Source organism: Thermobia domestica, chromosome 18 (assembly GCF_964235325.1).
Source record: "Thermobia domestica chromosome 18, izTheDome1.hap1.1, whole genome shotgun sequence".
NCBI classification, from domain to species: Eukaryota; Metazoa; Arthropoda; class Insecta; order Zygentoma; family Lepismatidae; genus Thermobia; species Thermobia domestica.
In genome coordinates this window covers 3441194-3456550 of record NC_137471.1, presented here as the reverse complement: position 1 = coordinate 3456550, position 15357 = coordinate 3441194, and the positions used below count along the sequence as shown (strand labels likewise).

The 15357-nt window shown below is 36.2% G+C and overlaps 1 protein-coding gene across 1 annotated transcript in view; it reads right to left on the bottom strand.

Annotated features, from left to right (window-relative positions):
* The window catches only part of LOC145675574 (protein CNPPD1), a 66286-nt gene that overhangs the window by 16387 nt on the left and 34542 nt on the right, over nucleotides 1-15357 (bottom strand). Inside the window, exon 4 of the mRNA XM_081746091.1 lies at nucleotides 1797-1925. Coding sequence (XP_081602217.1) covers nucleotides 1797-1925 — 129 coding nt within the window. The remainder of the gene's footprint in view (nucleotides 1-1796; nucleotides 1926-15357) is intronic.

Here is a 15357-nt window from a genome sequence, read left to right as displayed (position 1 = left end):
TTCTGCAACTGACAATACTTACTGTCTATGAGAAAAAACTGCCGGTAGATAACTGACATCTGAAAATATTTAAAGAAATCGGGATCAACTGGAGAGACCAATGACTCATTCGCAACCTGAACCTAGGACAAAGGGTGAAGTTGCGCTTGAATGAAGGAGCAACCAATAGTGTAGAGATTGGAAGAGGAGTCAGACAAGGATGTAGTATGTTGCTCCAATTATTCAATATTTACGGTGATGTTTAAGAAGAAAGTATTAATGGGAATTGGAGATTTCAAGATTGGAGGACAGATCATCAACAAAATCATGTATGCAGATGATACGGTTATTACAGTTAGACCGGAAGAAAGGCTGCAGGAAATGATTGACAAAATAGTTGACATTGGAGAACTACATGGAATAGAAATCAACATCTGAAAATCGAAAACTTGACAATATTCCGTGGAAACGCACCCTTACGGGTCACAGCAGAACACAAGAGAACTTGAAGAGGTCGATAATTTGAAGTATCTGGGAAGTATTTTGACGAAAGACGCTCAATGCACCAAAGAGATCAGATCAACAATTGCCATACCGAAAGAAGCATTCAACAAGGAAAACCTATTCTTAACTAGCAGGCTCAATATTGGACTTAAGAAGAAATTGATCAAGTACTATATATGAAGTACTGGACTTTATGGTTCAGAGACTTTGACATTACGGAAGTTCGAGAAGAAATATTTAAAGAGCTTCGAAATGTGGTGTTGTAGAAAGATGGAGAAGATAAAATGGACAGGGAAACAAACTAAGATGTTTTAAAACGGATAAGAGAGAAGAGGACGCTTTTACCCAGCATCCTTCATAGGAAGGCCAATTGGATTGGACACATCTTGCGAAGAAATTATCTTCTTCATAACGCCATAGTGGGAAATATGGAAGGAAAGCGAGGAATAGGAAGAAGAAGAACACAACTGATCGATGATATGAAAAATAGAAAAAAATATTGGGAGTTCAAAGAGAAAGTTGAAAATCGAGAAACGTTGAATAAACATTTCCACGCCCAAACCTAAAATAATATAAACCCTTATTAGTCCCAAGACCTGCTAAAAGGCAGAATACTTAATAATAATAATAATTGACAATAATCAACTTTAGATGACTTTTGTTGTTTTCGTATACAAATTACTTACCAGAAAATAGTAAAAGCAATCACAATATTAAAAAGTGCGATATAAGCACTTACGCTAAAACGCTTCATCAGACAGGAAGGGCAAATGAAAAAATAAAGAAAAAGCAAAGAACAGAGAAAATTGAAGAAATTTCCAAAAGGGCGCAATGCCGGAATACACAGGGATGTTGTTACGCGACGGACTTTCCAGTAGTGAAATACAGTGAAGGAACATAAAACTAATAGAATGGTTAGGTCGGTAGATTAAGGGGAGTGAAATGATAAACGAAGAAATGAAAAGGCCTAAAAAGTGACATTTCCATTCGGGATTCCTGTTCCAACTATTATATATCACACCCTATTGGAAAAAAAAAAAAAGTAATCGAACATCACAAAAACTTATAACAGCTATACGTATCACGTTCAAGCATTACTATAGGAATATAGGAGTAACCTTAGCTTTCAAAATAAATAAAATAAATAAATAAATAAATAGATGTGGAACTTTTTAAAGGTGAAATGTTTAGCATCGAGGGGAAGTACTGTTTTCTGTAATTTAAGTAATTTTTATTACCGCATCTACCATCACTACTTCTAACATTATTGAAATAATAATACTAACTGTACATTTAGAACTAAATCTACTTACAATTGCTTTTAAGAAGTCCCTTTCTAATTTATTCATATCCTTAACATCTAACCCTGCAGAGTTCGCCCATTCGTCATTGAAAACTTCGTCTTCTTCGCCATCGTCATGAAGGAATTTACTCGCTACCATCTGCAACAACAAATTTCAGATTTAAAACAATACACAAACAATTACGTACTAAACTTTCTTCATATTATATATAGGCTCGGGAGCATAAAATGGAAAGGGATACTTTCGATGAAATTGAGTTATCAGATGGAACGGTTGGGATCAAACCACTGAACACTATGTTGGTAGTTTAATTTCGGAAATGTACCCAAAGATGCCACGGGAGGTTTGGTATGTCTCTCTGCATTGAATAAGAAGTGTGTCATACCATTGTGTTCCCCGAGCCGCTCATATATCCTTTTATATATAGAAAAAGGGAAAGAATTAGAGATCGAGAAAACAAACTCTAAACTTTTACTTGAAATTATATTAAATCTTAACTTGGAATTCCATTGGTATTCCTTGTAAAATAATAAAAAAATGGTTGGCATTTGCTAATAAGGGTAATAATAATACATATTACAAATAAATGGCAAGCAATCACCTCTATATTCTGTTGAGAATTTGAGTTTATATGAGTTCGACCCTCTCTGGAAGTTTTTTCAATAACATTTCTCCTAGTTAGAAGATGAGTTAGAAGCGTACTCAAGATGAATTGAAAATACAAAGTTGAGACTGTATACACGTTCATATTTCAATATTAACAATTTATATTTACTAGAAAGTAAAAATATATACGAAAAAGTAAGTTATTTTAAGTTTTTTGGTTAGTAAGTTAAGTAATGGAAAGTTCTTGTGTTTTTCTGTTCATAAGTAACATTCAAGAATTATCGGTAAGGCGGACGTACACTTTTTTTTTTTTCATAATACATAAAGGAGTACTTCTAAGCATAAAGAGTGGAACTATTAATTGAAATATCAGTGTTTATGAATGTAAATCTATAGGTGAATAAGTGCGATTAATATTATTTCAACATGTCCCCTCTCCCGGATGACTATTTCCTTCAAAGTTTCCTAAAATATCTCCAAGATTATTAAATAAGGAAACTAATGCAATTAGAAGTAATGTTACTGATGCTTCCAAAGAGGACCAAACTCATATTTTATATACGAGGCGCATTTCAAAAGAAAGGCCCGATATTTAATTGGAAACAGGTAAGTACGTTTAGCAACATTGTTTTATTGGGGAAAAACACGTACATATCCACTTTATTTTTCAACATAGCTACCATTATTTTCCAAGCACTTTCTGTACCGTGGCACAAGTTTTTTTATATCCTCTGCATAGAAGTTCGCCGCCTGGGAGTTTAGCCACTTCAACACTGCCGTTTTCAATTCATCAGGTTCTTCAAATCGTTGAGATGAAAGCCACTTTTTTTAGGTGCAGAAAGAGGTGATAGACACTTGGTAATGGTGAAGCGACGATTTTCTTTAACTTTTTCATTCATTCGCTGCACCAAGTCGCCAATCTGAATGCTTGGTCTTCCACTCTTCTCTTCGTCGTGGATATTTGTACGACCTTCTTTGAATGTACGACACCATTGCCATACCTTTCCTTCACTCATTACACTGTCGCCGTACACTGCACACAATTCTCTGTATTTCAGCAGCACTTTGTCCTTTGGCACGAAGAAATCTAATCACAGAGCGGACCTCGCACCTGGCGGGATTGTGTATGCGCGCAGCTATTTTAACACGCTCCAGCACACACGAAAACAAACAGATGACTACCGAAACTATGGTTATTTGATAGCCAATGGACCAAGTGATGTTACTGCGCAAGCGTGATCCGATCACTATTGCCAGTCGGTTATAATAAAATATTGGCCCTTTCTTTCGAAATGCGCCTCGTATAATTTTCGCATCCCAATTTTGAAGGGCATTTTTTGTATATTTTATTTTCCTCGCGTAATTTGCGCACGCGGAAACTTTTTGTGAAACAGCATTTTTCCAGGAATCAATTACGGTAGCTAATGAACAACTGGCAACGCAGCAAAGCCATTGTTGTAAGGTAAGAAACCACACGACTTCTTAATCAATTTTTTAATGTTATCTTTCTACAAATTTAGAATTAGTTGTTTGTTATCAATTCTTGCTACAAAGAAAATGTGTACCGGTATTTTCGTGTTATTTTGACTGGGGAAGAAATGGGACGCAGACAAGGTTGGACGACGACAAGCCTGGACACTTAATTTTGGTCGCTCCCGACAAGGTTGGACAACGACAAGCTTGGACACTTCTCAATTTATCCTCTTGCGCCAGACTCGAACGAATTCCTGAGGTGTCCAAGCTTGTCGTGGTCGATTCCGACAAGCCTGGATACATCTCATTTTGGGTCGTTGACGACAAAGTTGGACGACGACAAGCCTTGACACATTCCTGAGGTGTCCAAGCTTGTCGTGGTCGATCCCGACAAACCTGGACACATCTAATTTTGGGTCGCTGACGACAAGGTTGGCCAGCGACAAGCCTGGACACATTCATGAGGTGTCCAGGCTTGTCGAGATCGATTTTGGATCGCTGACGACAAGGTTGGCCAACGACAAGCCTGGACACATTCCAATGAGCCGATTTGGTGCATTCAAAGCACGTAGATCTGACAAATACAACTGTTTATTCACTTGTACGGGTGTCCAAGGGCAGTTAGTGTTATCAATGTACAAGGGCAACTGTTCTCTCCGATTATACTGCAGTGTTATTTTTATACCACCGTGATATTCATAAAAATCGTAAGAAGTACCACAGACATGATTATTCAATTACAATATCATATATCAATACTGAAAAATAAAAACCCGGTTTAAAAAAAAAAAGGATTAAAACCCAAAAATGCCTGGGGTTCAAATCTATTCAAGCCATCAGGCTTTGGGGCCGCTACGTTTCGACGACACAGTTTGTAAATTTTGTAAATAATAATAATTTCTTTTAATAAAAGATAAATAAATTTAAAATAATTCGAAAATCCTTTAGTAGAGGGCAGTAGCTGACTGGCGAGAATCAGCAAATAGCGATATAGATGCGAGCCATGCAACTCTATATTGAAGGGCATGTATGTATGAACTGGAAATGCCTTAACTGGCAGAGTTTGTTGGAACAGACATTTCAAATTGGGTCGTTGACGACAAGCCTGAACGGGACGCCGTCAAGGTTGGACGACGACAAGCCTGGACACTTAATTTTGGTCGCTCCCGACAAGGTTGGACAACGACAAGCTTGGACGACGACAAGCTTGGACAACGACAAGCTTGGACACTTCTCAATTTATCCTCTTGCACCAGTCTCGAACGAATTCCTGAGGTGTCCAAGCTTGTCGTGGTCGATCCCGACAAGCCTGGACACATCTCATTTTGGGTCGTTGACGACAAGGTTCGACGACGACAAGCCTGGACACATTCCTGGGGTGTCCAAGCTTGTCGTGGTCAATCCCGACAAACCTGGACACATCTAATTTTGGGTCGCTGACGACAAGGTTGGCCAACGACAAGCCTGGACACATTCCAATGGGCCGATTTGGTGCATTCAAAGCACGTAGAAATAAGTTTGTTTAGCGCTGAAAGAGCAGCATTGCGTGAATTTCCACCAGAAAAGTTTCGTTCCGTTTCCAGGCTCGGGAGATGATAAATACCCCGGAAAGTAGCACCGCAGGCTCCATAAAGTTGCTTTCTTCTTTTTTACCAAAAATATTTCAATTCAAATATAAATTTTATGAAAATGAATATATTTGTGCGTGTGTATGAAAAGGTACAAGTTCGCGGGTATTGAGCTATTTGTGTTTTCTTAATGTTTGTTAAAAGTAATAACCATATAGAATGTGGTTTGAATACAATTTCAGCATTAAAAATTACTTTCATAAAGTTAAAAAAAATTATACACTTTTTATATACAGGGTTTTTATGTACATTTAATTTGACAAATCAAAATATCTTTGGAACGAAGAACAATTTTCAAATTCGGTTTACGCAACATAGTGTAGGGGGCACCGTGAGACGCTATAGAGTAGAATCTGTGGATCTAGACTTCTTCTTCTTCTTCCCGAGTATTATCGATATGCAAAATACTGATTCCCCATTTCATCCACGGTAGTTCGCAGTGGAACAACATAAACAGTCTCGTTAATGTATCCTACCCCACACAAAGTGAGAACAGGTGATAATCCACTATTAGAGATCCTCTGCTAGAAATTCTAGAAAATTTCTATGCAGATTTTTCGAATATCACTTCTGATAAAAACATCACCCTTATTGGAAATATTATACTGATATTTCCAATAAGTATATTACAATGTATACACGGTGTCCGGTGAGGAAATGCAAAGATTTTGGGATTTGATGCGGAGGGGGGATCGGGAAGGTCATGCTAAGCAAAAATGCTTATGTAAACATAGCGTCTATTCCCCTTCGTTTCGGTGATAGGGGTGGGGGTAACGTTTTTCGTGGTGCACTTGCCGACATTATAGCCCACCCTGTAGTTGGTCTTACGTTACATGCAGTTTATCCAAGTATTTTCCTATTTTTTAAAGGTTACTAGCCTTAACGCCCGACTTCGTACGGGGAGATCTGGTTTCTTAAAAATTTTACAACGACTCACCAAAGGTAGTCGTCAACCCTGGTTCGGCTAATAATATAAGTAAATCTTTAGTGGCAGTAATTGTTTACACCTTAAAATATCTTCCGTAATTATATTCACTAGTATTATCACCTTTTATACTGAAATTACAAGTCCATGATAAGTGTTAGATAATTTATTCGTTGATTCTCCTTTTAACGTATATTCACACAAACTGTCTTGCAATCAAACATGTTAGTTAGGTATCCATAAACAACTACATAGCAACCAACTATACAATAATGTATATTTCTTACATATATTAAAACATTCTTCTTTTTTTATTTTTGATTAACATTATATCAGGTATAGTGCTTGTGTATGAGCACTTTCTGCCCAAGATACAGGTAATTATCAACCGATACAAAGTGTCTCGTTGTATAAAATGTCGCCGATGATGGGACTGAATATAAAAGTTACAAGCGAGCTTGGCTTTTATATTTAAGAACCACTGGTCCGTTTATAATAATGATATTACATTACTTATGTCCTTTACATTTTGATCGCCCCTCGTGTATAACTTTATTAAGTTTCCTTCATATAAATACATTTATAATAAGTCTTTTATTTCATTAATATTTATCTTTTATTATAAAAACGTCGTCGCTTACTAATATAATCAATGAAGGGTGCGAAGTCAAAAACGTAAGAAATAATTTCATTTTAAAACACATTACAATGATCAACAGTTTCAATCATTATTAAAAACGGTGATGTTAACAATGTTTGATCTTTCTAGGGCGCATTATATAGTAATTACTTTAGATGATATTTTACAGTATACATCGTATCAATAAGACGTCATAATACAGAAGAATCTTATGCGAGTACCATATAAGGTGGCGCATGAAGACAATCGTCGAATAACTAGCTTAATAGAATAAACCTTATACTTAATATAATCTTTGACAACAAAGTTTCAACACAAATCAATACAATATAAATAACCTTTGCTTTTAATCAATTATGAATCGAATTATAATTCTTCACATTAACAAGAAAGAATTAAAATCATTTGAAAATTATCATTTATTGAAACAGACGTAATAAAGTATCTATGGGTCCATTACCTACTCCTTTAATGTGTTGTACTTCAAAGTCATAAGAGTTGTTTTCATTATTGACATTAACACATAAATTTGAAGATAAATGTTCATAAGAATCTATAACTGATATGGGTTTAACCCTTACTTCATCAACTGCAATCAGTTTAAATTTGTACTTGCATATTATTCTAATAAAGTACATTGTACTGCACAATCGTGATTATGTCCCGTATTGTTATTCTGTACAGGAATTGTGTCATTATCTTGATTTTGATGCGAAGTGCCATCTCTTGAATTACGATTACGTCTATCCATGTAGTTTACTGTATTCCTGGAATTTCGCCATGTATTTCGTCTATTTTTGAATCTACTTTGGCTATATGGTCTGACATAAGGATTGTCACGATTAATTAGGTTATGTGGATTCCCAACATATCTTTGCCTATTTTGCTCGTTATGATTGTTTAAATTCACTCGATTTAGGTTGTGTACCGTATCGTTCACATTACGGATATTTAGATTCCGAACAGGTACAATGTGATCTGAATTGTTTTTAATTTTACCTAATCCCGCTTGATGATTCTGAGCATGGTATTGAGTTTCATAACATTGGACAAGCATTAATAGGTGATTAAAACTCATGCACTGCGTAGAAAACAGGATCTGTTGTAGTTTAAACGGTAGTAAATTTCGAATGGATGCAATCACTCTAGATTCCGATTGCAATGGATTTACGACTTTTAATTCGTTATACGTATTTACAACAAAATCAACAACAGATTTGTGCAAACGAGGATTAAAAGGTTGGTTTCTAATCGTGGCATCTCTGTTTGCAAGTAAAAAGTCGTTTTCGTAGTTTGCAATCAGCGCGGCTTTGAATTCCTCATATGTATTGACGTGATCCCGTACTGCTTTAAACCATAAAGAACATGGTGGGAGTAATAAATGAGGGATTAGTTTCATATATTGGGATTTATCTATACACATTATACTGCACTCATCCTGAAATTTTTCTAGGAAAGAAGTAGCATTTTCATTACATTTACCACTAAACTTACTCATAGCACGTATTTCACTCATCTTTACACTTAACTTTACCTTCCTTTCACCATTTCGTGTTCGTGTTGAGTGACAATTTCTACCTACTGCGTTACGCGTGGTTCCACCATCTCTTTTCCGCCCATCTGTATTCCTTGGATGAATTCTTTCCAAAATAATGTCCTCATCGGATGGATTACTTGAAGAAGAGATAACGTAAGGTCCACGTTGATATGCTGCGGGTGAATACGAGGGCATCTCTTGTGAACAAGGGAACTCCAAACGATCATTAACCATGTTGTTGTGGTATGCGTTGTCCTTAATCTGTAACGTCCTAATTTCCTCTTGTAAGGTAGATATCAATTGAGTATTTGCACGTATTTGGTTAGAATTATCTGTGACCTGAATCTTTTGCTGACGAACAGAAGATTCTATTACTTCCAAATCCTTTTTTACACAATTGACTTCTTGGATTACATGGTTGTAATTATCCTGGCAATCTTCAGATACTCTTTTTAGCTTTTCATCAAACTGTAATGTGATGTCTCTCACCGCCTGGATAACAGATTGTTTCGTCTCTTCTGATTTTTGGTCTATTTGCTCCAATCGTCTACTTAATTCCTCATACTGTCTACTGGATTCCTCGGATTTCTGCTCCAATCGTCTACTTAATTCTTCGGATTTCTGCTGCATCGTTTGTTTTAATTCTTCCGACATCTGTTTCATGACTTCTAAATCGTCTTTCCGGCTTTGTTCCTGTCGCTGTAATGCCATTAAAATTTTGTCTTCTAATGTCAACCTTTCAGGTGCAATAGGAGCTGTATTTTGTTCGTTGTTAACACTGTCAACAGTTTCTTTCTCCACTGCCTCACCAATCATGCTTGTTCTTGTGATTACTCTGCCACTTCTAAGAATAGTTGTGTTCGTATTCATAAACCTTCTTACTGAGGTAAATTCACCCTTACTTTAAATTTCGGGATATGAATTTACAAAAATCCCGGGTGAGGTAAACCAAAAATTTTACAACGACTCACCAAAGGTAGTCGTCAACCCTGGTTCGGCTAATAATATAAGTAAATCTTTAGTGGCAGTAATTGTTTACACCTTAAAATATCTTCCGTAATTATATTCACTAGTATTATCACCTTTTATACTGAAATTACAAGTCCATGATAAGTGTTAGATAATTTATTCGTTGATTCTCCTTTTAACGTATATTCACACAAACTGTCTTGCAATCAAACATGTTAGTTAGGTATCCATAAACAACTACATAGCAACCAACTATACAATAATGTATATTTCTTACATATATTAAAACATTCTTCTTTTTTATTTTTGATTAACATTATATCAGGTATAGTGCTTGTGTATGAGCACTTTCTGCCCAAGATACAGGTAATTATCAACCGATACAAAGTGTCTCGTTGTAATATTTTGGAATACTATTACCTATTTCTACTACATTATACTACTACTACTACTACTTCTACCTACTACTACTACTACCTACTACTTCAATTACCTACTACTACTACTACAACTACAACTACCTACTACTACCACTACTACTACTACAACTACCTACTACTACTACTACTGCTACCACTATTACCTACTACTACTAATACTAATACTACCACTACTACTACTGAAACTACCTACTGCTACTAACACTACAACTACCTAGTACTACTACAGCTACATACTACTACTATTATTACTACACCTACTATTACTACTACTACTACTACTACTACTACTACTACTACACCTACTATTACTACTACTACTACCTACTACTACTACTACTACTTACTACTCCAAGAACAACAACAGCAACTACTACTATTACGGCGTTTGGAGTGTTAACATTGATCTAAGTGACCTCAAAACCTATGTACAAGACCTATGTACAGGATGTATTGGTCATTTTCGACAAATTTTACATTTTAGCCCCTCCACCTTCGCTAGGAGTATTCCACTCCAACATTATTATCCACCAGACTATAAGGTATATGTGTGCCAAGTTTCGTTCAAATCGGTTTAGTCGTTCTTAAGATATTTCATTAACAACATTTATGCCATTATCTATATTTCAACCCCTCCACCTCCGCCCCTGGACGCGCGAGGGGTGTTCTACTCCAATATTATTTTCTGCCAGACTATAAGCTATGTGTGTACCAAGTTTCGTTCAAATCGGTGTAGTCATTCTTAAGATATTTTATTAAAGCCATTTATGCCATTATTTATATATATATTTCACCCTCTCCATCTCCGCCCCTGGACGCGCTAGGGATGTCCTACTCCAACATTATTATTCGCCAGACTATAAGCTATACGTGTGTCAAGTTTCGTTTAAATCGGTGTAGTCATTCTTAAGATATTTCATTAAAACCATTTATTTATACTATTATTTATATTTCACTCCCTCCACCTCCGGCCCTGGACGCGCTAGGGGTGTTCTACTCCAACATTATTATTCGCCGGACTATAAGCTATATGTGGGCCAAGTTTCGGTCGAACCGTTCTTAAGATAATTCATTAAAACCATTTATGCAATTATATCGCCAATTAGAAAGCATTGTGTAGTGTTCCACCCCCTCCCCCTCTGCAACGGGGTGAGTATGGGGTAGCTAACCCCGACAGTGTTGGTTGCCTAGTAGCAAGAAATATTTGTGCCAAGTTTGGTCAAAATCGGTTCAACCGTCTAGGAGGAGATGTGGAACATACATACCTACATACATACATACGTACATATATACAATCATTTTTTTATATATAAGGATAACCGTTACTTGGTTAATAAGCCGTTTTTCTACAAAACTGGAAATACAATACTCAGTGGCGTATTTACGATTTTGTTTCGGGAGGGGCTTTGCTAACTTTCGGGGGGAGCTTTGCCCGGAAATGTGAAAATTCTGCAAGATATTCCATTTACTTTATTATACTAAGTAAGATTTCGGGGGGGGGGCTTAAGCCCGGAAGCCACCCCCCTAAATACGCCACTGACAATACTATTCTCAAACATACGAAAGCTCTACATTTCCACGTAGGAACAGAAGTTACAATAATAACAGTAGCAATTAAAATAAGAGAAGAAATTATAATAATCATTATTACTAAACAAGCAAAATTGTTTGTTTCCAGTGGAAGTCATTATTTAACAAATAAACCGATTAGTAAGAAGTGTTTATGGCTTCTAAAGAAGATAACAACTTGACACCTGTGTATAGTTTTCCCCAAATCAGAAACAGTTTCTCTACTGACAGAGTTTCTACTCAAGAGCAGTAAAAAATTGTGTTGCAAAAGAGAATTAAAAAAAAAAAAAAACCTCCGTTACTTCCCTATTGTATGCAGTGTTGAGACAAATTGCAGATCTCCTAAAAGCCTGTTTCATTAGCTTTAAAACAAGCTATAATATGTAATGTAAGACCAACTACAGGGAGTGCTATAATGTTTGAAACAAGAATGGGCAAGTGCAAGATGCAAAAAGTTATCTTGACCTCTATCTCCGAAACCCTATATGTTCACATAAACATTTTTGCTTAGAATGACCTCCCCTATCACCTCCCAAAGTCTTGGATCCAATATGGTGGCCGAAAGCTTTTGTCATAAAAATACAGAGCCTAGACGCTGAGGCTAGAGACACCAAATGTGGTATAAATAATGATCATCACGAGGAGGTTAGAAGCAGAAAATAAATTTGGGAAAGTCTCCATCCTGAATCCAATATGATTCCTAAAATATAAGCACAGTATATGCACAGCCCGAACTACTGAACCTAAAAATACGAAATTTGGTATAAAACCCTTTCATCAAACGTGCATTAAAAGAATAATAAAAATGTTCAAGAAGTCGCCATCTTGAATCCAATATGGCGGACGAGAATATATTTCACAGTCGCTGGGGATAGAAACACCAAATGTAACACAAATATTGGTGATCACGCAATGAAGTACGAAAAAATCGTCATCTTGAATCCAATATGGCCTCCTAAAATAAAAATCAAAGCTATATGTACAGTCAAAGTTCTGAAGTTATATGTACCAAATTTGGTAGAAATATTTTTGAAAATGAGCAAGTCAAGCAAACAACGCCAAATTTTGAAAAAATTGCCATCGTGGATCCTATTTGGAGCCTAAATAAAATAAGGAGTGTATATGCACAAACCAAATGGCTGAAGCTATACAAACACAGAGTTTGGTGTAAATGTGCATTATGATAAATTGGTAAATCCATTAGGTAAATTGGATAATACCAAGAATGCAATGGAGGGAATACGAGGATATTCGGCGTATACTCACCTTCAATTTTGAGACACCATTGTATGGCTACCTAAAATTTATGAAGTCTATATACCGCATCTATAGAGTGTGTAATAAATGTCAGAGCGTATCCCACCTAAAATTTTAGGATGACATCACTGGAAACTTTGAAAATGTTGTCATCTTGAATTCAATACGGCAACCGTACATACAATTTCAAAGTAGCCACCATTTCCGTACAATGTAAGCGTAGTTTGTTTTCGTCCACTTTTTCGAGGGCTTTTCAGACATCTTCGCTTTTTTTCTGTATTTTCATTTTGTTGGTTAAATTCAGATGGCAATTAGTAGTTGTTTCGATTAAAGCCATATGCAGGGAAAAGTTCCTATTTCGTGATTGCGACCATATTGAATCCAAAATGAAAACCATTTCAAAGTTTCATATTATCCCATTTACGTAGTCATCATAATGCACATTTATACCAAATTCAGTGTTTCTGCCTTCATCCATTTATTGGGTTGTGCATATACTTTCGTTATTTATTCAGGGCGCCATACTGATCCACGATGGGAATTTTTCTACATTTGTTATTCTTCCCTTTACCTGCTCATTCTCATGAATATTTCTACCAAATTTAGTACCTTCGAATTTTATTATAGGAGGCCATTTTGGATTCAAGACAACGACTTTTTCACACTTTATTTATCATTTCGTGATCACATCTTGATAATCAATATGTGTATTTCATTTGATATTTCTATCCCCAGCGATTGTGAAATACATTCTCATCCACCATATTGGATTCAAGATGGCGACTTCATGAACTTTTTAAAGAAAGTATTTTCGTAATACACGTTTGGTGAAAGGTTTTTATATCAAATTTCGTATTTCTAATTTTCATTCTCATTCCCATTCATCATAATCAACATTTGTCTTTGATGTTTGTAGCTTTAGCCATTTGACCTAGAAATATAGATGAAGGTTCTGAGGTCCAGGGACTTTACCGTCCTTTAGAAATAGGCCAAATTGCAAGAAAGGGTATTTTTTGCGGGGATATGAAGATTCGGTGTAGGGAAGTTCGGTGCAGGCCCTGGACATAAGGTGGACGCTTCCAGACCCTGGACCTGTTGTATCAGCAATCCATCATTCCTAGCAATTCTTGTGCAGTTTAGAACATTTTAAAATGATATAATGCATTGAGGAAATATTATATATATATATATATATATATATATATATATATATATATATATAATTTCATCATCAACATCATCATCATTTTCAACCTATGTCTATCCACTGCTGGATGAAGGTCTCTCCAACTCTTCTCCATAACCATCTATCTTCTGCTGTTCTTTTCCGTGCTATTTTACAGTGCTTTTTCATTTCGTCGCTCCATCTTGTATTACGACGCTTTCCTGGGCGTTTCCTGTCTCTAGGTATCCAGTCGAGAACTGCCTTTGTCCATCTGCCATCAGTTCTTCTTACGATATGTCCCGCTCACTGCCACTTCAGTCCCTTTATTTTCGCAATAATATCCGTCACTCCTGTCATCTTCCTGATCCACATGTTTGTATCAAATACAAATATTAATATAAATCGGGACTTTTCACTTTCATTTACTCAACGTAGTTAATCGGAAATGAATTCTGGATTGCTTGTTTTGACTACTGCCCTCTTAATAATGGCATTTTTGCCCCCTTTCCCCCCGGATTTACATTCAAACCTACCACTGTATGTGTCTACTGCTTTCTTCTGTTTCTTTATCGGCTGCAGGGAAGCAAACTGGTTCACACTGGTTTTTCATGAATCTAGTAAATTAGACCACGAGAAACATGAATCTGAAGGAATTTTGACGATTCGAATTTCGGAACTCGAGATATTCGAATTTGAAGTCACCAGGGAAGCAAACTGGTTCACACTGGTTTTTCATGAATCTAGTAAATTAGACCACGAGAAACATGAATCTGAAGGAATTTTGACGATTCGAATTTCGGAACTCGAGATATTCGAATTTGAAGTTACCAGGGAAGCAAACTGGTTCACACTGGTTTTTCATGAATCTAGTAAATTTGACCACGAGAAACATGAATCTGAAGGAATTTTGCCTATTCGAATTTCGGAACTCGAGATATTCGAATTTGAAGTCACCAGGGTAGCAAACTGGTTCACACTGTTTGTTTCATGAATCTAGTAAATTAGACCACGAGATACATGAATTTGAAGGAATTTTGACGATTCGAACTTCGGAACTTGAGATATTCGAATTTGAAGTCACCAGGGTAGCAAACTGGTTCACACTGTTTTTTTATTTGTTTTTTCTTCTTGATTATCGTAAATTACACTACGATGAATATTGATTCCAATACTCTCTGTCGATAAGACTTTTGAAGTTGAATACTTGCAAATTTGAAATTTAATATGACATAATGGAGATGATTTTCAGCATAATATTTGAAAGAAGTTCTTTTCCTGTTTCTGATTCATAAAAGGTTTCACTGTTCGTATGCAGAGTAACTGGAAATTCGATGTATTAATTAGAGGGTGTATTCTACAAC